Raw genomic sequence first — 25,461 nt, forward strand, 5'->3', positions numbered from 1 at the left:
GTCAGCTGTTAGTTTTCTAGTAATATAAGCCGTTGGAGGCAGAGACATGTAACAACGCCCTGTAAATACATTCATGTTGAAGCAGGGACAAGCAACATAATTTATTCCTCATGACATCCTGTATTAGCAAGTTAAAACTGAAACAGGATAACTCTCCTGGGCTGAAAACTTAAAGGGACACTAAACCCACATTTTTTCTTTCATGATTCAGATAGAGAATACAATTTTAAACAACTTTCCAATTTACTTCTATTATCTAATTTGTTTAATTTTTTAGATATCCTTTGCTGAAGAAAGAGCAATGCACATGGGAGAGCCAATCACATGAGGCATCTATGTGCAGCAACCAATCAGCAGCTACTGAGCCTATCTAGATATGCTTTCCAGCAAAGAATATCAAGAGCATGAAGCAAATTAGATAATAGAAGTAAATTAGAAAGTTGTTTAAAACTGCATGCTCTTTCTAAATCATGAAAGAAAAAATTGGGGTTTAATGTCCCTTTAAGTAATGTAAGCCCTTGAAAGCAGTACTGAAGGAAGTAAATGTTGCTTCTGAGACTGCAGAAAACTGCCTAATAACTTAACCTCTTTTGACACGTAGGGATAAAGTTATATAATGTCTCCAAGAAATAAGGGAAGTCCACATAAAAAAACATAATTTATGCTTACCTGATAAATTTATTTCTCTTGTAGTGTATCCAGTCCACGGATCATCCATTACTTGTGGGATATTCTCCTTCCCAACAGGAAGTTGCAAGAGGATCACCCACAGCAGAGCTGCTATATAGCTCCTCCCCTCACTGCCATATCCAGTCATTCGACCGAAACAAGCCGAGAAAGGAGAAACCATAGGGTGCAGTGGTGACTGTAGTTTAATTAAAATTTAGACCTGCCTGAAAAGGACAGGGCGGGCCGTGGACTGGATACACTACAAGAGAAATAAATTTATCAGGTAAGCATAAATTATGTTTTCTCTTGTTAAGTGTATCCAGTCCACGGATCATCCATTACTTGTGGGATACCAATACCAAAGCTAAAGTACACGGATGATGGGAGGGACAAGGCAGGAACTTAAACGGAAGGAACCACTGCCTGTAGAACCTTTCTCCCAAAAACAGCCTCAGAAGAAGCAAAAGTATCAAATTTGTAAAATTTGGAAAAGGTATGAAGCGAAGACCAAGTTGCAGCCTTGCAAATCTGTTCAACAGAGGCCTCATTTTTAAAGGCCCAGGTGGAAGCCACAGCTCTAGTAGAATGAGCTGTAATCCTTTCAGGGGGCTGCGGTCCAGCAGTCTCATAGGCTGAACAGATTATACTCCGAAGCCAAAAAGAAAGAGAGGTTGCCGAGGCCTTCTGACCTGTCCTCTGTCCAGAGTAAACAACAAACAGGTTAGATGTTTGGCGAAAATCTTTAGTAGCCTGTAAGTAAAACTTCAAGGCACGGACTACGTCTAGATTATGCAAAAGACTTCTTTGAAGAAGGATTAGGACATAATGATGGAACAACAATCTCTTGATTGATATTCTTGTTAGAAACCACCTTAGGTAAAAACCCAGGTTGTGTACGCAGAACAACTTTATCTGAATGAAAGATCCGATAAGGAGAATCACAATGTAAGGCAGATAACTCCGAGACTCTTCGAGCCGAGGAAATAGCCATCAGAAAAAGAACTTTCCATGAAAGAAGTTTGATATCAATAGAATGAAGGGGTTCAAACGGAACCCCTTGAAGAACTTTAAGAACCAAGTTTAAGCTCCATGGAGGAGCAACAGGTTTAAACACAGGCTTAATTCTAACTAAAGCCTGACAAAATGCTTGAACGTCTGGAACTTCTGCCAGACACTTGTGTAAAAGAATAGACAGAGCAGAAATCTGTCCCTTTAAAGAACTAGCTGATAATCCTTTGTCCAAACCCTCTTGGAGGAAGGACAATATCCTAGGAATCCTAACCCTACTCCATGAGTAATTCTTGGATTCACACCAATGAAGATATTTACGCCATACCTTGGGGTAAATTTTCCTGGTGGCAGGCTTTCGTGCCTGTATTAAGGTATCAATTACTGACTCGGAGAAGCCATGCTTTGATAGGATCAAGCGTTCAATCTCCATGCTGTCAGTCTCAGAGAAAGAGGCAGAGTCCATGGTGGAAAGGATGACATGTCCACTAGGTCTGCATACCAGGTCCTGCGTGGCCACGCAGGCGCTATCAATATCACCGATATCACCTGTTTGATTTGATTTTTGCAATCAGACGAGGGAGCAGAGGAAACGGTGGAAACACATAAGCTAGGTTGAAGAACCAAGGCGCTGTTAGAGCATCTATCAGTGCCGCTTCTGGGTCCCTGGACCTGGATCCGTAACAAGGAAGTTTGGCGTTCTGGCGAGACGCCATGAGATCCAATTCTGGTTTGCCCCAACGGAGAACCAATTGAGCAAACACCTCCGGATGGAGTTCCCATTCCCCCGGATGAAAAGTCTGACGACTTAGAAAATCCGCCTCCCAGTTCTGGGATATGGATCGCTGACAGGTGGCAAGAGTGAGTCTCTGCCCAGCGAATTATCTTGGAGACTTCTGACATCGCTAGGGAACTCCTGGTTCCCCCTTGATGGTTGATGTAAGCCACAGTCGTGATGTTGTCCGACTGAAATCTGATGAACCTCAGTGTTGCTAGCTGAGGCCAAGCCAGAAAAGCATTGAATATTGCTCTTAACTCCAGAATATTTATTGGGAGGAGTTTCTCCTCCTGAGTCCATGAACCCTGAGCCTTCAGGGAGTTCCAGACTGCACCCCAACCTAGAAGGCTGGCATCTGTTGTTACAATTGTCCAATCTGGTCTGCGAAAGGTCATACCTTTGGACAGATGGGCCCGAGATAACCACCAGAGAAGAGAATCTCTGGTTTCCTGATCCAGATTTAGTAGAGGGGACAAATCTGTGTAATCCCAATTCCACTGACTGAGCATGCATAATTGCAGCGGTCTGAGATGCAGGCGCGCGAATGGCACTATGTCCATCGCTGCTACCATTAAGCCGATTACTTCCATGCACTGAGCCACCGTGGGGCGCGGAATGGAGTGAAGAACACAGCAAGCATTTAGAAGTTTTGATAACCTGGACTCCGTCAGGTAAATTTTCATTTCTACAGAATCTATTAGAGTCCCTAGGAAGGAAACTCTTGTGAGAGGAGATAGAGAACTCTTTTCTTCGTTCACTTTCCACCCATGCGACCTCAGGAATGCCAGAACTATCTCTGTATGAGATTTGGCAATTTGAAAGCTTGACGCCTGTATCAGGATGTCGTCCAGGTAAGGAGCCACCGCTATGCCTCGCGGTCTTAGGACCGCCAGAAGTGAGCCCAGAACCTTTGTAAAAATTCTTGGGGCTGTAGCCAACCCGAATGGAAGAGCTACAAATTGGTAATGCCTGTCTAGAAAGGCAAACCTCAGGAACTGATGATGATTCTTGTGAATCGGAATGTGAAGGTAGGCATCCTTTAAGTCCACTGTGGTCATGTACTGACCCTCTTGGATCATGGGTAAAATGCTTTGAATAGTTTCCATCTTGAATGACGGAACTCTGAGGAATTTGTTTAGGATCTTTAAATCCAAAATTGGTCTGAAGGTTCCCTCTTTTTTGGGAACCACAAACAGATTTGAATAAAACCCCTGTCCTTGTTCCGTCCGCGGAACTGGATGGATCACTCCCATTACAAGGAGATCTTGCACGCAGCTTAGGAATGCCTCTTTCTTTATCTGGTTTGCAGATAATCTTGAAAGGTGAAATCTCCCTTGTGGAGGAGAAGCTTTGAAGTCCAGAAGATATCCCTGAGATATGATCTCCAACGCCCAGGGATCCTGAACATCTCTTGCCCACGCCTGGGCGAAGAGAGAGAGTCTGCCCCTACTAGATCCGTTGTCGGATAGGGGGACGCTCCTTCATGCTGTCTTAGAGGCAGCAGCAGGCTTTCTGGCCTGCTTGCCCTTGTTCCAGGACTGGTTAGGTTTCCAGGCCTGCTTGGATTGAGCAAAAGTTCCCTCTTGTTTTGAGGCAGAGGAAGTTGATGCTGCACCTGCCTTGAAATTTCAAAAGGCACGAAAATTAGACTGTTTGGCCTTTGATTTGGCCCTGTCCTGAGGAAGGGTATGACCCTTACCTCCAGTAATGTCAGCAATAATTTCTTTCAAACCAGGCCCGAATAAGGTCTGCCCCTTGAAAGGAATGTTGAGTAATTTAGACTTTGAAGTCACATCAGCTGACCAGGATTTGAGCCATAGCGCCCAACGTGCCTGGATGGCGAATCCGGAATTCTTAGCCATTAGTTTAGTCAAATGAACAATGGCATCAGAAACAAATGAGTTAGCTAGCTTAAGAGTTCTAAGCTTGTCAACAATTTCAGTCAATGGAGCTGTATGGATGGCCTCTTCCAGGGCCTCAAACCAGAATGCCTCCGCAGCAGTGACAGGCGCAATGCATGCAAGGGGCTGTAAAATAAAACCTTGTTGAATAAACATTTTCTTAAGGTAACCCTCTAATTTTTTATCCATTGGATCTGAAAAAGCACAACTGTCCTCAACCGGGATAGTGGTACGCTTTGCTAAAGTAGAAACTGCTCCCTCCACCTTAGGGACAGTCTGCCATAAGTCCCGTGTAGTGGCATCTATTGGAAACATTTTTCTAAATATAGGAGGTGGGGAAAAGGGCACACCGGGCCTATCCCACTCCTTACTAATAATTTTTGTAAGCCTTTTAGGTATTGGAAAAACATCAGTACTCACCGGCACTGCATAGTATTTATCCAGCCTACACAATTTCTCTGGCACTGCAATTGTATCACAGTCATTCAGAGCAGCTAATACCTCCCCAAGCAATACACGGAGGTTCTCAAGCTTAAATTTAAAATTAGAAATCTCTGAATCAGGTCTCCCCGATTCAGAGACGTCACCCACAGACTGAAGCTCTCCGTCCTCAGGTTCTGCATAGTGTGACGCAGTATCAGACATGGCTCTTACAGCATCTACGCGCTCTGTATCTCGTCTAACCCCAGAGCTATCGCGCTTGCCTCTCAATTCAGGCAATCTGGATAATACCTCTGACAGGGTATTATTCATGATTGCAGCCACGTCCTGCAAAGTAATCGCTATGGGCGTCCCTGATGTACTTGGCGCCATATTAGCGTGCGTCCCTTGAGCGGGAGGCGAAGGGTCCGACACGTGGGGAGAGTTAGTCGGCATAACTTCCCCCTCGACTGACCCCTCTGGTGACAATTCTTTTATAGATAAAGACTGATCTTTACTGTTTAAGGTGAAATCAATACATTTAGTACACATTCTCCTATGGGGCTCCACCATGGCTATTAAACATAATGAACAAGTATCCTCTGTTTCAGACATGTTTGTACAGACTAACAATGAGACAAGCAAGCTTGGAAAACATTTTAAAGCAAGTTAACAAGCAATATAAAAAACGTTACTGTGCCTTTAAGAGAAACAAATGGACAAAATTTGAAATAACAGTGAAAAAAGGCAGTTACACTAACAAAATTTTTACAGTGTATGTAACAAGTCAGCAGAGCATTGCACCCACTTGCAAATGGATGATTAACCCCTTAATAACAAAAACAGAATAATAAATTACAAAAACGTTTTTTAAACACAGTCACAACAACTGCCACAGTCTACTGTGGTTGTTACCCTCCTCAAACACGACTTTGAAGCCTTTTGAGCCCTTCAGAGATGTCCTGTATCATCCAGAGGGAAGCTGAATGTCTCTGTCAGTATTTTTATCTGCACTGAAAAGCACTAAAATAGGCCCTTCCCACTTATATTACAACAGTGCAAAGCCTCAGGAAACTGTTACTAGGCAAAAATCAAGCCAGCCATGTGGAAAAAAACTAGGCCCCAATAAGTTTTATCACCATGCATATATAAAAACGATTAAACATGCCAGCAAACGTTTTATATTACACTTTTATAAGAGTATGTATCTCTATTAATAAGCCTGATACCAGTCGCTATCACTGCATTTAAGGCTTAACTTACATTAATCCGGTATCAGCAGCATTTTTCTAGCAAATTCCATCCCTAGAAATATGTTAACTGCACATACCTTATTGCAGGAAAACCTGCATGCCATTCCCCCTCTGAAGTTACCTCACTCCTCAGAATATGTGAGAACGGCAGTGGATCTTAGTTACTTCTGCTAAGATCATAGAAATCACAGGCAGATTCTTCTTCTAATGCTGCCAGAGATGAAACAGTACACTCCGGTACCATTGAAAAATAAACTTTTGATTGAAGTTAAAAAACATAATTTATGCTTACCTGATAAATTTGTTTCTCTTGTAGTGTATCCAGTCCACGGATCATCCATTACTTGTGGGATATTCTCCTTCCCAACAGGAAGTTGCAAGAGGATCACCCACAGCAGAGCTGCTATATAGCTCCTCCCCTCACTGCCATATCCAGTCATTCGACCGAAACAAGACGAGAAAGGAGAAACCATAGGGTGCAGTGGTGACTGTAGTTTAATTAAAATTTAGACCTGCCTTAAAAGGACAGGGCGGGCCGTGGACTGGATACACTACAAGAGAAAAATTTTTATCAGGTAAGCATAAATTATGTATTCTCTTGTTAAGTGTATCCAGTCCACGGATCATCCATTACTTGTGGGATACCAATACCAAAGCTAAAGTACACGGATGATGGGAGGGACAAGGCAGGAACTTAAACGGAAGGAACCACTGCCTGTAGAACCTTTCTCCCAAAAACAGCCTCCGAAGAAGCAAAAGTGTCAAATTTGTAAAATTTTGAAAAGGTGTGAAGCGAAGACCAAGTCGCAGCCTTGCAAATCTGTTCAACAGAGGCCTCATTTTTAAAGGCCCAGGTGGAAGCCACAGCTCTAGTAGAATGAGCTGTAATCCTTTCAGGGGGCTGCTGTCCAGCAGTCTCATAGGCTAAGCGTATTATGCTCCGAAGCCAAAAGGAGAGAGAGGTTGCCGAAGCTTTTTGACCTCTCCTCTGTCCAGAGTAAACGACAAACAGGGCAGATGTTTGACGAAAATCTTTAGTAGCCTGTAAGTAAAACTTCAAGGCACGGACTACGTCCAGATTATGCAAAAGACGTTCCTTCTTTGAAGAAGGATTAGGACACAATGATGGAACAACAATCTCTTGATTGATATTCCTGTTAGAAACCACCTTAGGTAAAAACCCAGGTTTGGTACGCAGAACTACCTTGTCTGAATGAAAAATCAGATAAGGAGAATCACAATGTAAGGCAGATAACTCAGAGACTCTTCGAGCCGAGGAAATAGCCATCAAAAACAGAACTTTCCAAGATAAAAGTTTAATATCAATGGAATGAAGGGGTTCAAACGGAACTCCCTGAAGAACTTTAAGAACCAAGTTTAAGCTCCACGGGGGAGCAACAGTTTTAAACACAGGCTTAATCCTAACCAAAGCCTGACAAAATGCCTGGACGTCTGGAACTTCTGCCAGACGCTTGTGCAAAAGAATAGACAGAGCAGAGATCTGTCCTTTTAAAGAACTAGCTGATAAGCCTTTGTCCAAACCCTCTTGGAGAAAGTACAATATCCTAGGAATCCTAACCTTACTCCATGAGTAACTCTTGGATTCACACCAATAAAGATATTTACGCCATATCTTATGGTAGATTTTCCTGGTGACAGGCTTCCGAGCCTGTATTAAGGTATCAATGACTCGGAGAAGCCACGCCTTGATAGAATCAAGCGTTCAATCTCCATGCAGTCAGTCTCAGAGAAATTAGATTTGGATGATTGAAAGGACCTTGTATTAGAAGGTCCTGCCTCAGAGGCAGAGTCCATGGTGGAAGAGATGACATGTCCACTAGGTGGCCACGCAGGCGCTATCAGAATCACAGATGCTCTCTCCTGTTTGATTTTGGCAATCAGTCGAGGGAGCAGAGGAAACGGTGGAAAACATAGGTCAGGTTGAAGACCGGACACACCGTTGTGGGAACCAATACCAAAGCTTTAGGACACGGATGAAGGGAGGGAGCCAATCAGGTTACCTAAACGGAAGGCACCACGGCTTGCAAAACCTTTCTCCCAAAAATAGCCTCTGAAGAAGGAAAAGTATCAAATTTGTAGAATTTGACAAAAGTGTGCAGGGAAAACCAAGTCGCTGCCTTACATATCTGATCAACAGAAGCCTCGTTCTTGAAGGCCCATGTGGAAGCCACAGCCCAAGTAGAGTGAGCTGTGATGCGTTCGGGAGGTTGCTGTCCGGCAGTCTCATAAGCCAATCGGATGATGCTTTTCAGCCAAAAGGAAAGAGAGGTAGCAGTAGCTTTTTGACCTCTCCTCTTGCCAGAATAAACGACAAACAGAGAAGACGTTTGTCTGAAATCCTTTGTTGCTTCTAAATAGAACTTTAAAGCACGAACTACATCTAAATTGTGTAACAAACGTTCCTTCTTTGAAACTGGATTCGGACACAAAGGAGGCACAACTATTTCCTGGTTAATATTCTTGTTAGAAACAACCTTTGGAAGGAAACCAGGTTTAGTACGCAAAACAACCTTATCTGAATGGAACACCAGATAGGGCAGATTACACTGCAGAGCAGATAACTCAGAAACTCTTCTAGCAGAAGAAATAACAACCAAAAACAGAACTTTCCAAGATAACATCTTGATATCTATGGAATGTAGAGGTTCAAACGGAACCCCTTGAAGAACTGAAAGAACTAAATTCAGACTCCAGGGAGGAGTCAAAGGTCTGTAAACAGGCTTGATCCTGACCAAAGCCTGAACAAAAGCTTGAACATCTGGCACAGCTGCCAGTCGTTTGTGTAACAAGACAGATAAAGCAGAAATCTGTCCCTTTAGAGAACTCGCTGATAATCCCTTACCCAAACCTTCTTGGAGAAAGGAAAGGATCCTAGGAATTTTGAACTTACTCCATGAGAATTCCTTGGATTCACACCAACAGATATATCTTTTCCATATTTTATGGTAAATTTTTCTAGTTACAGGTTTTCTGGCTTGTACCAGAGTATCTATCACAGAATCCCAAAACCCACGCTTAGATAAAATCAAGCGTTCAATTTCCAAGCCATCAGCTGGAGGGAAACTAGATTTGGATGTTCGAATGGGCCCTGTATTAGAAGATCCTGTCTCAAAGGTAGCTTCCATGGTGGAGCCGATGACATATTCACCAGGTCTGCATACCAAGTCCTGCGTGGCCACGCAGGAGCTATCAAGATCACCGAGGCCCTCTCCTGTTTGATCCTGGCTACCAGCCTGGGAATGAGAGGAAACGGTGGAAACACATAAGCTAGGTTGAAGGACCAAGGCGCTACTAATGCATCCACTAGAGTCGCCTTGGGATCCCTGGATCTGGACCCGTAGCAAGGAACCTTGAAGTTCTGACGAGACGCCATCAGATCCATGTCTGGAATGCCCCATAATTGAGTCAACTGGGCAAATATCTCCGGCTGGAGTTCCCACTCCCCCGGATGGAATGTCTGACTCCTCAGATAATCCGCCTCCCAGTTTTCCACTCCTGGGATGTGGATCGCAGATAGGTGGCAGGAGTGATCCTCCGCCCATTTTATGATTTTGGTCACTTCTCTCATCGCCAGGGAACTCCTTGTTCCCCCCTGATGATTGATGTAAGCAACAGTCGTCATGTTGTCTGATTGGAATCTTATGAATCTGGCCTTTGCTAGTTGAGGCCAATCCCTGAGAGTATTGAATATCGCTCTCAGTTCCAGAATGTTTATCGGGAGAAGAGACTCTTCCCGAGACCATAGACCCTGAGCTTTCAGGGAGTCCCAGACCGCGCCCCAGCCCACTAGACTGGGGTCGGTCGTGACGATGACCCACTCTGATCTGCGGAAGCTCATTCCCTGGGACAGGTGATCCTGGGTTAGCCACCAACGGAGTGAGTCTCTGGTGTTCTGATCTACTTGAATCACTGGAGACAAGTCTGTATAGTCCCCATTCCACTGTTTCAGCATGCACAGTTGTAATGGTCTTAGATGAATTCGCGCAAAAGGAACTATGTCCATTGCTGCAACCATCAACCCTACTACTTCCATGCACTGAGCTATGGAAGGTCGTGGAACAGAGTGAAGAACTTGACAAGCGTTTAGAAGTTTTGACTTTCTGACATCTGTCAGGAAAATGTTCATTTCTATGTTCACCTTCCACCCGTGAGATCTGAGAAAGGCCAGAACGATGTCTGTGTGAGCCTTTGCCTTTGAAAGAGACGACGCTTGTATCAGAATGTCGTCCAAGTAAGGTGCCACTGCAATGCCTCTTGGTCTTAGAACCGCTAGAAGGGACCCGAGTACCTTTGTGAAAATCCTTGGAGCAGTGGCTAGCCCGAATGGGAGAGCCACAAACTGGTAATGTTTGTCCAGAAAGGCGAACCTTAGGAACTGATGATGATCTTTGTGGATAGGAATATGTAGATACGCATCCTTTAGATCCACGGTAGTCATAAATTGACCCTCCTGGATTGTAGGTAAAATCGTTCGAATAGTTTCCATTTTGAACGATGGCACTCTTAGAAATTTGTTTAGAATCTTTAAATCCAGAATTGGTCTGAAACTTTCCTCTTTTTTGGGAACTACAAACAGATTTGAGTAAAACCCCATTCCTTGTTCCACAGTTGGAACTGGGTGTATCACTTCCATTTTTAACAGGTCTTCTACACAATGTAAGAATGCCTGTCTCTTTATTTGGTTTGAAGATAAGTGAGACATGTGGAACCTTCCCTTTGGGGGTAGTTCCTTGAATTCCAGAAGATAACCCTGAGAAACTATTTCTAGTGCCCAGGGATCCTGAACATCTCTTGCCCAAGCCTGAGCGAAGAGAGAGAGTCTGCCCCCTACTAGATCTGGTCCCGGATCGGGGGCTACTCCTTCATGATGTTTTGGTAGCAGCAGCAGGCTTCTTGGCCTGCTTACCCTTGTTCCAGCCTTGCATCGGTTTCCAAGCTGTTTTGGTTTGCGAAGCATTACCCTCTTGTCTAGAGGCTGCAGAGTTGGAGGCCGGTCCGTTCCTGAAATTACGAAAGGAACGAAAATTAGACTTATTCTTGGCCTTGAAAGGCCTATCTTGTGGGAGGGCGTGGCCCTTACCCCCAGTGATGTCTGAGATAATCTCTTTCAATTCTGGCCCAAAAAGGGTTTTACCCTTGAAAGGGATATTAAGCAATTTTGTCTTGGAAGATACATCCGCTGACCAAGACTTTAGCCAGAGCGCTCTGCGCGCCACAATTGCAAACCCTGAATTTTTCGCCGCTAATCTAGCTAACTGCAAAGCGGCATCTAAAATAAAGGAATTAGCTAACTTAAGTGCGTGAATTCTGTCCATAACCTCCTCATACGGAGTCTCTCTACTGAGCGACTTTTCTAGTTCCTCGAACCAGAACCACGCTGCTGTAGTGACAGGAATAATGCACGAAATAGGTTGCAGGAGGTAACCTTGCTGTACAAAAATCTTTTTAAGCAAACCCTCCAATTTTTTATCCATAGGATCTTTGAAAGCACAATTATCCTCGATAGGAATAGTAGTGCGCTTAGCTAGTGTAGAAACTGCCCCCTCAACCTTAGGGACTGTCTGCCATAAGTCCTTTCTGAGGTCGACCATAGGAAATAATTTTTTAAATATAGGAGGGGGGACAAAAGGTATGCCGGGTTTCTCCCACTCCTTATTCACTATGTCCGCCACCCGCTTGGGTATAGGAAAAGCGTCGGGGTGCACCGGAACCTCTAGGAACTTGTCCATCTTGCACAATTTTTCTGGAATGACCAGGTTGTCACAATCATCCAGAGTAGATAGCACCTCCTTAAGCAGTGCGCGGAGATGCTCTAATTTAAATTTAAATGTCACAACATTAGGTTCTGCCTGTTGAGAAATTCTACCTGAATCAGAAATTTCCCCATCTGACAAAACCTCCCTCATGGCCACTTCAGATTGGTGTGAGGGTATGACAGAGCAATTATCATCAGCGCCCTCCTGCTCTACAGTGTTTAAAACAGAGTAATCGCGCTTTCTCTGAAATGCAGGCATTTTGGATAAAATATTTGCTATGGAGTTATCCATTACTGCCGTCAATTGTTGCATAGTAACAAGCATTGGCGCGCTAGAAGTACTAGGGGTCTCCTGCGTGGGCAAAACTGGTGTAGACACAGAAGAAGATGATGTAGAACTATGTCTACTCCCTTCATCTGATGAATCATCTTGGGCAACTTTACTATCTGTGGCAGTACTGTCCTTACTTTGTTTGGACGCTATGGCACAATTATCACACAATTTTGAAGGGGGAGACACATTGGCTTCCATACATACAGAACATAGTTTATCTGAAGGCACAGACATGTTAAACAGGCTTAAACTTGTCAATAAAGTACAAAAACCGTTTTAAAACAAAACCGTTACTGTTTCTTTAAATTTTAAACAGGGCACACTTTTTTACTGAATATGTGAAAAACTATGAAGGAATTGTTCAATTTTAACCAAATTTTCACCACAGTGTCTTAAAGCATTCAAAGCATTGCACCCCAAATTTAACCTTTAACCCTTAAAATGACAAAACCAGAGCCGTTTATAGTTTTAACCCCTCTACAGTCCCAGCTACAACCTTTGCTGCGACCTTACCAAACCCAGGGGGGTATACGATACCAAATGAAGCCTTCTAGGGACCTTTTCAACTACTTCCAGACCCATACACATGCAGCTGCATGTCCTGCTCTCAAAAGTAACTGCGCAGTAATGGCGCGAAAATGAGGCTCTGCCTACTACATAGAAGGCCCTTCCTGACTGGGAAGGTGTCTAAACCAGTGCAGACGTAAAAAAACGTTCCCCAAAGTTATAAAGTGTGAATTTCAACATCAAGCTGTATAAAATGCCCAAATAAAGCAATCGATCTAGCCCATAAAAGTGTCTACCAGTTTTATAGCCCATATTAAGCCCTTTATTCTGTTTGAGACTAAGAAAATGGCTTACCGGTCCCCATGAGGGGGAAATGACAGCCTTCCAGCATTACACAGTCTTGTTAGAAATATGGCTAGTCATACCTTAAGCAGAAAAGTCTGCAAACTGTTCCCCCAACTGAAGTTATCTCATCTCAACAGTCCTATGTGGGAACAGAAACCGATTTTAGTTACTGCTGCTAAAATCATACTCCTCTCACAAACAGAACTCTTCATCCTTTTCTGTTTCAGAGTAAATAGTACATACCAGCACTATTTTAAAATAACAAACTCTTGATAGTAGAATAAAAAACTACAACTAAACACCGCATACTCTTCACCATCTTCGTGGAGATGCTGCTTGTTCAGCGGCAAATCAGAATGACTGGGGTGGGCGGAGCCTAGGAGGGACTATGTGGACAGCTTTTGCTGTGCTCTTTGCCATTTCCTGTTGGGGAAGAGAATATTCCCACAAGTTATGGATGACGCCGTGGACCGGACACACCAATGTTGGAGAAATTAGACTGTTTGGCCTTTGATTTGGCCCTGTCCTGAGGAAGGGTATGACCCTTGCCTCCAGTAATGTCAGCAATAATTTCCTTCAAGCCAGGCCCGAATAAGGTCTGCCCCTTGAAAGGAATGTTGAGTAATTTAGACTTTGAAGTCACGTCAGCTGACCAGGATTTAAGCCATAGCGCCCTACGCGCCTGGATGGCGAATCCGGAATTCTTAGCCATTAGTTTAGTCAAATGAACAATGGCATCAGAAACAAATGAGTTAGATAGCTTAAGCGTTCTAAGCTTGTCAATAATTTCATTCAATGGAGCTGTCTGGATGGCCTCTTCCAGGGCCTCAACCCAGAATGCCGCCGCAGCAGTGACAGGTGCAATGCATGCAAGGGGCTGTAAAATAAAACCTTGTTGAATAAACATTTTCTTAAGGTAACCCTCCAATTTTTTATCCATTGGATCTGAAAAAGCACAACTGTCCTCAACCGGGATAGTGGTACGCTTTGCTAAAGTAGAAACTGCTCCCTCCACCTTAGGGACCGTCTGCCATAAGTCCCGTGTAGTGGCGTCTATTGGAAACATTTTTCTAAATATAGGAGGTGGGGAAAAGGGCACACCGGGTCTATCCCACTCCTTGCTAATAATTTCTGTAAGCCTTTTAGGTATAGGAAAAACATCAGTACACACCGGCACTGCATAGTATCTATCCAGCGTACACAATTTCTCTGGAATTGCAACTGTGTTACAGTCATTCAGAGCAGCTAATACCTCCCCAAGCAATACACAGAGGTTCTCAAGCTTGAATTTAAAATTAGAAATCTCTGAATCAGGTTTCCCCGAGTCAGAGATGTCACCCACAGACTGAAGCTCTCCGTCTTCATGTTCTGCATACTGTGACGCAGTATCAGACATGGCTCTAACAGCATTTGCGCGCTCTGTATCTCTCCTAACCCCAGAGCTATCGCGCTTGCCTCTTAATTCAGGCAATCTAGATAATACCTCTGACAGGGTATTATTCATGATTGCAGCCATGTCCTGCAAGGTAATCGCTATGGGCGTCCCTGATGTAATTGGCCCCATATTAGCGTGCGTCCCCTGAGCGGGAGGCAAAGGGTCAGACACGTGGGGAGAGTTAGTCGGCATAACTTCCCCCTCGACAGAACCCTCTGCTGATAATTCTTTTATAGATAAAGACTGATCTTTACTGTTTAAGGTGAAATCAATACATTTAGTACACATTCTCCTATGGGGCTCCACCATGGCTTTCAAACATAATGAACAAGTAGGTTCCTCTGTGTCAGACATGTTTAAACAGACTAGCAATGAGACTAGCAAGCTTGGAAAACACTTTAAAACAAGTTTACAAGCAATATAAAAAACGTTACTGCGCCTTTAAGAAACACAAATTTTCCCAAATTTTGAAATAACAGTGAAAAAATGCAGTTACACTAACGAAATTTTTACAGTGTATGTAATAAGTTAGCAGAGCATTGCACCCACTTGCAAATGGATGATTAACCCCTTAATACCAAAAACGGAATAACAAATGACAAAAACGTTTTTTAACCCCATGACCACAGCACTTTTCCATTTTCTGTCCGTTTGGGACCAAGGCTATTTTTACATTTCTGCGGTGTTTGTGTTTAGCTGTAATTTTCCCCTTACTCATTTAATGTACCCACACATATTATATACCGTTTTTCTCGTCAATAAATGGACTTTCAAAATATACCATTATTTTCATCATATCTTATAATTTACTATAAAAAAAATTATAAAATATGAGGAAAAAATGGAAAAAAACACACTTTTTCTAACTTTGACCCCCAAAATCTGTTATACATCTACAACCACCAAAAAAAACATATGCTAAATAGTTTCTAAATTTTGTCCTGAGTTTAGAAATACCCAATGTTTACATGTTCTTTGCTTTTTTTGCAAGTTATAGGGCCATAAATACAAGTAGCACTTTGCTATTTCCAAACCACTTTTTTTCAAAATGAGCGCTAGTTACATTGGAACCCTGATATCTGTCAGGAATACCTGAATATCCCTTGACATGTATATATTGTTTTTTAGAAGACATCCCAAAGTATTGATCTAGGCCCATTTTGGTATATTTCATGCCACCATTTCACCGCCAAATGCGATCAAATAAAAAAAATTGTTCACTTTTTCACAATTTTTTTTCACAAACTTTAGGTTTCTCACTGAAATTATTTACAAAAAACATATGCAATTATAGCATACATGGTTGTAAATGCTTCTCTGGGATCCCCTTTGTTCATAAATAGCAGACATATATGGCTTTGGTTTTGCTTTTTACTAATTAGAAGGCTGCTAAATGCGACTGCGCACCACACGTGTATTATGCCCAGCAGTGAAGGGGTTAATTAGGGAGCATGTAGGGAGCTTCTATGGTTAATTTTAGCTTCAGTGTAGTGTAGTAGACAACCCCAAGTATTGATCTAGGCCCATTTTGGTATATTTCATGCCACCATTTCACCGCCAAATGCAATCAAATAAAAAAAAAAAACGCTAAATTTTTCACAATTTTAGGTTTCTCACTGAAATTATTTACAAACAGCATGTGCAATTATGGCACAAATGGTTGTAAATGCTTCTCTGGGATCCCCTTTGTTCAGAAATAGCAGACATATATAACTTTGGAGTTGCTTTTTGGTAATTAGAAGGCCGCTAAGTGCTGCTGCGCATCACACGTGTATTATGGCTAGCAGTGAAGGGGTTAATTAGGTAGTTTGTAGAGAGCTTGCAGGATTAATTTTAGCTTTAGTGTAGAGATCAGACTCCCACCTGACACATCAGACCCCCCGATACCTCCCAAACAGCTCCCTTCCCTCCCCCACCCCACAATTGTCCCCGCCATCTTAAGTACTGGCAGAAAGTCTGCCAGTACTAAAATAAAAGTTTTAAAAAAAAAAAAAATACATTTTTAGCATATTTACATATGCTACTTTGTAGGATCTCCCTTAGCCCCCAACCCCCCCCCCAAAACAGCTCTCTAATCCCCCCCTCTGCCTTATTGGGGGCCATCTTGGGTACTGGCAGCTGTATGCCAGTACCCAGTTTGCAAGATAAATGTTTTTTTTTAATTGTTATGTACTTTTTCTGTAGTGTAGCTTCCCCCCCCCAGAGCAATCCCCCACCCCCTGACTAATGTATAGAAATACTATTTTAAAACTTTTAATACATCTTTTTTGTATTTTAAAACTTTTAATACATCTTTTTTTCTGTAGTGCAGCGGTTCCCACCCGCTCCCTCCCCGTGCACGCGCCCGCCCTCCCCTGCACGTGCGCGCCCCCGATGACCCCCGCCCACGATCCCGCCCCCCTACACATCATCAGGGCCATCGATGGCCGCCACCCGCCTCCCGAACCGGCTCCCACCCACCAACGAATTTAGCCGGTGATGTCCGGTGCAGAGAGGGCCACAGAGTGGCTCTCTCTGCACCGGATTGCTAAAAAAGGTTATTGCAGGATGCCTCAATATCGAGGCATCACTGCAATAACCGGAAAGCAACTGGAAGCGAGCAGGATCACTTCCAGCTGCTTTCCAGACCAAGGACGTACGCCACACGTCCTCGGTCATTAACTGTATTTTTTTTGAGGACGTGTGGCGTACGTCCTTGGTCGTTAAGGGGTTAAACAGTCACAACAACTGCCACAGCTCTACTGTGGCTTTTTACCTCCCTCAATATGACTTTTGAAGCCTTTTGAGCCCTTCAGAGAAGTCCTGGATCATGCAGGAAGAAGCTGGGTGTCTGTGTCTGTAATTTTTGCTGTGCAAAAAAACGCTAAAATAGGCCCCTCCCACTCATATTACAACAGTGGGAAGCCTCAGGGAACTGTTTCTAGGCAAAATTCAAGCCAGCCATGTGGAAAAAATTAGGCCCCAATAAGTTTTATCACCAAACATATGTAAAAAACGATTAAACATGCCAGCAAACGTTTTATATTACACTTTTATAAGAGTATGTATCTATTAATAAGCCTGATACCAGTCGCTATCACTGCATTTAAAGCTTTACTTACATTACTTCGGTATCAGCAGCATTTTCTAGCAAATTCCATCCCTAGAAAAATATTTTAACTGCACATACCTTATTACAGGAAAACCTGCACGCTATTCCCCCTCTGAAGTTACCTCACTCCTCAGAATATGTGAGAACAGCAAAGGATCTTAGTTACTTCTGCTAAGATCATTGAAAACGCAGGCAGATTCTTCTTCTAAATACTGCCTGAGGTAAACAGTACACTCCGGTACCATTTAAAAATAACAAACTTTTGAGTGAAGAAATAAACTAAGTATAAAACACCACAGTCCTCTTACGACCTCCATCTTAGTTGAGAGTTGCAAGAGAATGACTGGATATGGCAGTGAGGGGAGGAGCTATATAGCAGCTCTGCTGTGGGTGATCCTCTTGCAACTTCCTGTTGGGAAGGAGAATATCCCACAAGTAATGGATGATCCGTGGACTGGATACACTTAACAAGAGAAATCTAATTCCCCACTTATCAGATAGGTAAGCATATAGTCTATTCTGAGTTAATTTTATGTACCAGAATAATAAAGGACTGCACTTACCTCTATGCTGAGCGACAGCATGACCGGTCTCACAGGATCAAGAGGTCTTCTCCCTCCTGCAGTTCTGTGGACACATATAGGGCCTTAGTTAATATCTGCTAAGACCATCAGCGCTACGGAATTTGGCGGCGCTATACAAATAAATGATAATAATAATAATAATAATAATAATCTGAAGGGCAGCACTCAGTATGGGAGGCACAGTGAGAATTTAATCCCACCAGTTCCCATTGCTTTAAAGCCACCTGTAGCTCTACTTTTTTCTAGAGGCTGACAAGGAATACGGCTACACCCTATAATAAAATAGCACTCACTGGTACCATTTTAAAAATAAAAAACTCTTGATTGAAGAATCTAAACTAACACCTCACTTTACCTCTTCCTATCACTAACACAGGCAAAGAGAATGACTGGGTTGGGAGGGAAGGGGGGAGGAGCTATTTATACAGCTTTGCTGTGGTGCTCTTTGCCTCCTCCTGCTGACCAGGAGGCGATATCCCACAAGTAAGAATGAAATCTGTGGACTCATCGTATCTTGAAAAAGAAATAAAAACCAAAATAAATTAATAAACCGACACGTCAAAAAGCCATTCAAAACCCCTAAACCGCCATCCCCCCACGTTGCAATTACTAATAAAATGTATTAACCCCTAAACCGCCAGCCCCCCACATCGCAATCACTAATAAAATGTTATAACCCCTAAACCGGCATCCACCCACATCACAACTACTAAATAAACATATTAACCCCTAAACCGGCACCCCCCACAATGCAAAGTATTTAATTAAACTATTAACACCTAAGCCGCCACCCTCACAACGCAAAGTATCTAATTAAACTATTAACACCTAAACTGCCACACCCACAACGCAAAGTATAAAAACCCCTAACCTAACACCCCCTAACTTAACCTCAATTAAAAAATACTTAAATAAAATTAAAAAGATACTAACTATTTAAAGATTACTGAAAAAAAAAAAAAAACTAACATTACATAAAATAAATACCCTTACAAAAAAATAACCCTAACAGTACAGAAAATAAAAAAAATGTACACTTACAAAAAATAACAATGAAAAAGGCACTTTTAAGCGCTATTTGTAGTTTATTTCTAGATTGTGTGGGGGTTTTTTTTGTTTGTTTTTTAAGAATAGGAATATTTTTTTATTATTTTGGATAATTTCGTTTGTTATTTTTTGTAAGGAAATCTTGTTGTTAAGTTACAGAAGGAACATATTACCACCATACACCTCCCAACAATTATTTTTATATTTTTGTATTAACCATATAACATATTTACATTTCACCTCAATAGGTGGCTCATCATCAAAAAAACATTTTAATTCAAATATACCTTAAAGTCATTATTGAATCTGCCAAAGTTAACTCTGCCCATGCTTTCGACTAACAAATCAAGTTCTGCTCCTTTAATGCCAGTTATATTAATAGAGATCTGCTTGTTCCTTTCAAGGACCCCCTGAGGAACCTATAAAATGATGTAAAAAAGAGAGGTCAATAAAATATGAGACTCATATAACTTACAATTTGTTTTAAAACATATGCCTCAATATTTAAAATGACAGGAATATAAATATCCATTTAACACATTTTTTGTTGTTCTCTAGTTTTATTTCTAATTGCATTAAATTTGCGTAAAAAAGAAAATTTATGCTTACCTGATAAATTTGTTTCTTTTTAGACACGATGAGTCAACAGATCATCATCCTTACTTGTGGGAATTACACCTCCTGGTCAGCAGGAGGAGGCAAAGAGCACCACAGCAGAATTGCTATATATAGCTCCTCCCTTCCTTCCCACTCCAGTCATTCGACCGAAGTTAGGAAGAGAAAGGAAAAGCCAAGGTGCAGAGGTGTCTGAAGTTTACAAAAAATAACACCCCGTCTTAAAACGAACAGGGCGGGCCATGGACTCATCGTGTCTAAAAAGAAACAAATTTATCAGGTAAGCATACATTTTCTTTTCTTTTTAAAGACACGATGAGTCCACGGATCATCATCCTTACTTGTGGGAAACAATACCAAAGCTAGAGTACAGGGATGATAAGGGAGGGACAAGACAGGAAACCTAAACGGAACGCACCACTGCTTGAAGAACCATTCTCCCAAAAGCAGCCTCAGCCGAGGCAAAAGTATCAAATTTGTAAAATTTAGAAAAAGTTTGAAGAGAAGACCAAGTTGCAGCCTTACAAATCTGTTCTACAGAAGCCTCATTTTTTTAATGCCCATGAGGAAGCAACAGCCCTAGTGGAATGAGCCGTAACTCTTTCAGGAGGCTGCTGTCCAGCAGTCTCATATGCAAAGCGGATGATATTCTTTAACCAAAAAGAAAGAGAGGTAGCCGTAGCTTTCTGACCCTTACGTTTTCCAGAGAAAATTACAAACAGAGAAGAAGCCTGACGAAAGACTTTAGTTGCTTGTAAGTAAAACTTTAAAGCACGGACAACGTCCAAATTGTGTAGAAGACGTTCCTTCTGAGAAGAAGGATTAGGACACAAGGAAGGAACAACAATCTCCTGATTAATGTTCCTATCTGAAACAACCTTAGGAAGGAACCCTAATTTAGTACGTAAAACTACCTTATCCGAATGGAAAATAAGGTAAGGCGAATTATATTGCAACGCCGAAAGCTCCGACACTGAAGAAATAGCAACAAGAAATAAAACTTTCCAAGATAACAACTTAATATCTAAGGAATGCATAGGCTCAAACGGAGCCCCTTGAAGAACTTTAAGAACTAAATTCAAACTCCATGGAGGAGTAACTGGTTTGAACACAGGCCTGATCCTAACCAAAGCCTGACAAAAGGATTGAACATCTGGGACATCTGCCAGACGTTTGTGTAACAAAATAGATAAGGCAGAGATCTGACCCTTTAGGGAACTTGCCGAGAAACCCTTCTCCCATCCTTCTTGGAGAAAAGACAAAATTCTGGGAATCCTAACTCTACTCCATGAGTAGCCCTTGGATTCACACCAAAAAAGATATTTACACCATATCTTATGGTAAATCTTTCTAGTTACAGGCTTACGTGTCTGAATCAAGGTCTCTATGACCGAATCAGAAAACCCCCGCTTGGATAGGATTAAGCGGTCAATCTCCAAGCAGTCAGCTTCAGAGAAATTAGATTTGGATGAAGGAAGGGCCCTTGAATGAGAAGATCCTTCCTCAATGGCAGTCTCCAAGGTGGCAGGGATGACATGTCCACCAGATCGGCATACCAAATCCTGCGAGGCCAAGCAGGGGCAATGAGAATCACTGATGCCTTCTCCTCTCTGATTCGAGCAATGACCCGAGGAAGAAGAGCAAACGGGGGAAAAAGATATGCTAGGCTGAAGGACCAAGGAACTGCTAGAGCATCTATCAGCTCTGCCTGAAGATCCCTGGACCTTGACCCGTATCTGGGGAGCTTGGCATTCTGACGAGACGCCATGAGATCTAACTCCGGCCGACCCCATTTGAGAATCAGGTTGGAGAATACTTCCGAATGGAGTTCCCACTCTCCCGGATGAAAGGTCTGCCAGCTCAGAAAATCCGCCTCCCAGTTGTCCACCCCTGGGATGTGGATCGCTGACAGATAGCAAGAATGGGCCTCTGCCCACCGGATTATCTTGGCTACCTCTGTTATCGCTAAGGAACTCCTCGTTCCTCCTTGATGATTGATGTAAGCCACTGTCGTAATGTTGTCCGTCTGGAATCTGATGAACTGAGCCGAGCAATGAAGATCGCTCTCAGTTCCAGGATGTTTATAGGAAGAACAGACTCCGTCTGAGTCCACACTCCCTGAGCCTTTAGGAAACCCCAGACAGCTCCCCACCCTAGAAGGCTGGCATCTGTTGTCACAATCACCCAGGACGGTCTGCGAAAGCACGTTCCCTGGGATAGATGATCCAGAGACAACCACCAATGAAGTGAGTCCCTTGTCTCCTGTTCCAGGGTTAGTCGAGGATACAAGTCTGCATAATCTCCATTCCACTGCCTGAGCATGTTTAACTGCAGAGGTCTGAGGTGAAACCGAGCAAACGGAATGATGTTCATTGCCGCCACCATCAGTCCGATTACTTCCATACACTGGGCCACTGATGGCCGAGAATTGGACTGAAGGGCTCGACAGGTATCTAGAATCTTTGATTTCCTGACTTCTGTCAGAAAAATCCTCATAGATGTAGAATCGATTAGAGTCTCCAAGAAAGTCACCCTTGACTTCGGGATTAAGGAACTCTTTTCCAGATTTACCTTCCACCCGTGAGTTCTCAGGAAGGATAGTACAATGTCGGTATGAGACCTTGCTTGTTGACAAGATGGCGCCCGGATTAGAAAATCATCCAGATAAGGCACCACTGCAATGCCCCGCGGTCTTAGAACCGCCAGCAAAGACCCCAGAACCTTCGTGAAAATTCTGGGTGCCGTGGCCAGCCAGAAAGGAAGAGCCACAAACTGAGTTTGTCCAGAAAGGCAAACCTTAGGAACTTGTGGTGATCTCTGTGGATAGGAACATGTAGATATGTATCCTTGAAGTCCACTGTCATCATAAATTGACCCTCCTGGATAAATGGAAGAATGGTATGAATAGTTTCCATCTTGAATGACGGAACTCTGAGAAACTTGTTTAGACCCTTGAGGTCTAGGATAGGCCTGAAAGTTTCCTCCTTTTTGGGAACTACAAACAGATTTGAATAAAAACCCTGCCGTGTTCCTGTACAGGAACGGGACAAATTACTCCCAGGGAGGAGAGGTCTCTTAAACAATGTAAGAACGCATCTTTTTTTATCTGGTTTGCAGATAATCTTGAAAGAAAAGTTGTCCACCCCTGGGATGTGGATCGCTGACAGATAGCAAGAATGGGCCTCTGCCCACCGGATTATCTTGGCTACCTCTGTCATCACTAAGGAACTCCTCGTTCCTCCTTGATGATTGATGTAAGCCACTGTCGTAATGTTGTCCGTCTGGAATCTGATGAACTGAGCCGAGCAATGAAGATCGCTTTCAGTTCCAGGATGTTTATAGGAAGAACAGACTCCGTCTGAGTCCACACTCCCTGAGCCTTTAGGAAACCCCAGACAGCTCCCCACCCTAGAAGGCTGGCATCTGTTGTCACAATCACCCAGGACGGTCTGCGAAAGCACGTTCCCTGGGATAGATGATCCAGAGACAACCACCAATGAAGTGAGTCCCTTGTCTCCTGTTCCAGGGTTAGTCGAGGATACAAGTCTGCATAATCTCCATTCCACTGCCTGAGCATGTTTAACTGCAGAGGTCTGAGGTGAAACCGAGCAAACGGAATGATGTTCATTGCCGCCACCATCAGTCCGATTACTTCCATACACTGGGCCACTGATGGCCGAGAATTGGACTGAAGGGCTCGACAGATATCTAGAATCTTTGATTTCCTGACTTCTGTCAGAAAAATCCTCATAGATGTAGAATCGATTAGAGTCCCCAAGAAAGTCACCCTTGACTTCGGGATTAAGGAACTCTTTTCCAGATTTACCTTCCACCCGTGAGTTCTCAGGAAGGATAGTACAATGTCGGTATGAGACCTTGCTTGTTGACAAATTACTCCCAGGGAGGAGAGGTCTCTTAAACAATGTAAGAACGCATCTTTTTTTATCTGGTTTGCAGATAATCTTGAAAGAAAAAACCTTCCTCGAGGAGGAAATTTTTTGAACTCCAGCTTGTATCCCTGAGACACTATTTCTATAGCCCAGGGATCCTGAACATCCCGCAACCAAGCCTGAAAGAAGAAAGAAAGTCTGCCCCCTACCAGATCCGATCCCGGATCGGGGGCAAGCCCTTCATGCTGACTTGGAATCAGCAGCTGGCTTCTTGGATTGCTTACCCTTGTTCCAAGACTGGTTGAGTCTCCAAGTAGGCTTAGATTGCGAATAGTTTCTTTCCTGTTTAGAGGAGGAAGAGAAGGAAGTGCCCTTGAAATTTCGAAAGGAACGAAAATTACTTTGTCGTCCTTTCTGTTTGCTTCTTTTATCTTGAGGAAGGAGATGACCCTTACCTTCCGTGATATCAGAGATAATTTCCTTCAGACCAGGCCCAAACAAGGTCTTTCCTTTGTAAGGAATTGCTAGAAGCTTAGACTTAGATGATATGTCCGCAGACCAAGGTTTTAACCATAAGGCTCTGCGGGCTAGGATAGAAAACCCTGAACTCTTAGCTGCCAATTTAGTAATTTGCAGTGAAGCATCCGTAATAAAAGAATTGGCTAATTTCAGAGCTTTAATCCTATCCTGGATCTCCTCTAAAGAAGTCTCAGTCTTAAGAGACTCGGACAAGGCATGAAACCAATAAGCTGTCGCACTGGTGACAGTAGCAATGCATGCAGCCGGCTGCAATAGCAGACCCTGGTGAACATAAATCCTTTTAAGTAGACCCTCCAACTTCTTGTCCATGGGATCTTTAAAAAGCACAACTATCCTCAATGGGAATAGTGGTTCGCTTGGCTAGGGTGGAAATAGCTCCTTCCACCTTAGGAACCGTCTGCCAAGTTTCCCTGGTAGCGTCTGCTATAGGAAACATCTTCTTGAAAATAGGATATGGGGAAAAGGGAATACCTGGTCTCTCCCATTCCTTGGAAATAATCTCCGAAGTTGGTTTTGGTACTGGAAAAACGTCTGAGTAAGAAGGAACTGTCCAATTAACTGGACTTCGCAGGAGCGACTACTACTGTGGAATCACAGTCGTCTAAAGTAACCAAAACCTCCCTGAGTAACAGACGGAGGTTTTCTAGTTTAAACCTGAAAGATACAACCTCTGAATCAGCCAAAGGTAAAGAACTTTCTGAATCTGAAATTTCGTCTTCTGATAGAACTTCCATACCCTCCATCTCAGTTTCCTGAGAGGGTACATCCGAGATTGCTACCATTGCATCAGAAACCTCACTGTTAACATGGTTGTCTTTTCTCTTGCGCTTGCCTTGTAGCATAGGAAAAGCAGACAACGCATCAGAAATTGTGGAAGACATAAGCGCAGCTATGTCCTTTAAGGTAACTCCAGCAGGCGCTAGAGCCAAAGTACAGGGCACTGCTTGTGCGGGCGTTAAAGATTGGGACTCTTGGGGAGAAAGCTGCGGCATACTCTGATTCTCGTCATTAGACTCCTAAGAAGCATCCGCCCTTGAGAAATTTTGCTCATGAAAAATCTTATGTTTATAACTTAAAGCCCTCTCAATACATGAGGGGCAGAAGGGATTGGTGGTTCCACATTTGCATCCAGACACATGGGGCAAGTAACATTTTCCCTGGCTCCTAAGTCCATATTGAGCACAATAATATTTTTTTTTTTTAAAAGACGTTACTGTCTCTTTAAATTTTGTCTACTACTAAGAAAAATGTGCTCAAAACAAATTTAC

General features: G+C 43.0%; 1 protein-coding gene across 1 annotated transcript in view; it reads right to left on the reverse strand.

The window, feature by feature from the left end:
- Positions 1-25,461, reverse strand: part of GLB1 (galactosidase beta 1) — an 821,644-nt gene that overhangs the window by 102,991 nt on the left and 693,192 nt on the right. The window contains exon 14 of the mRNA XM_053714505.1: positions 19,436-19,567. Within this exon, the coding sequence (XP_053570480.1) occupies positions 19,436-19,567 (132 nt within the window). The remainder of the gene's footprint in view (positions 1-19,435; positions 19,568-25,461) is intronic.

The sequence above is a fragment of the Bombina bombina genome, chromosome 5 (genome assembly GCF_027579735.1).
Source record: "Bombina bombina isolate aBomBom1 chromosome 5, aBomBom1.pri, whole genome shotgun sequence".
Taxonomy (NCBI): Eukaryota; Metazoa; Chordata; class Amphibia; order Anura; family Bombinatoridae; genus Bombina; species Bombina bombina.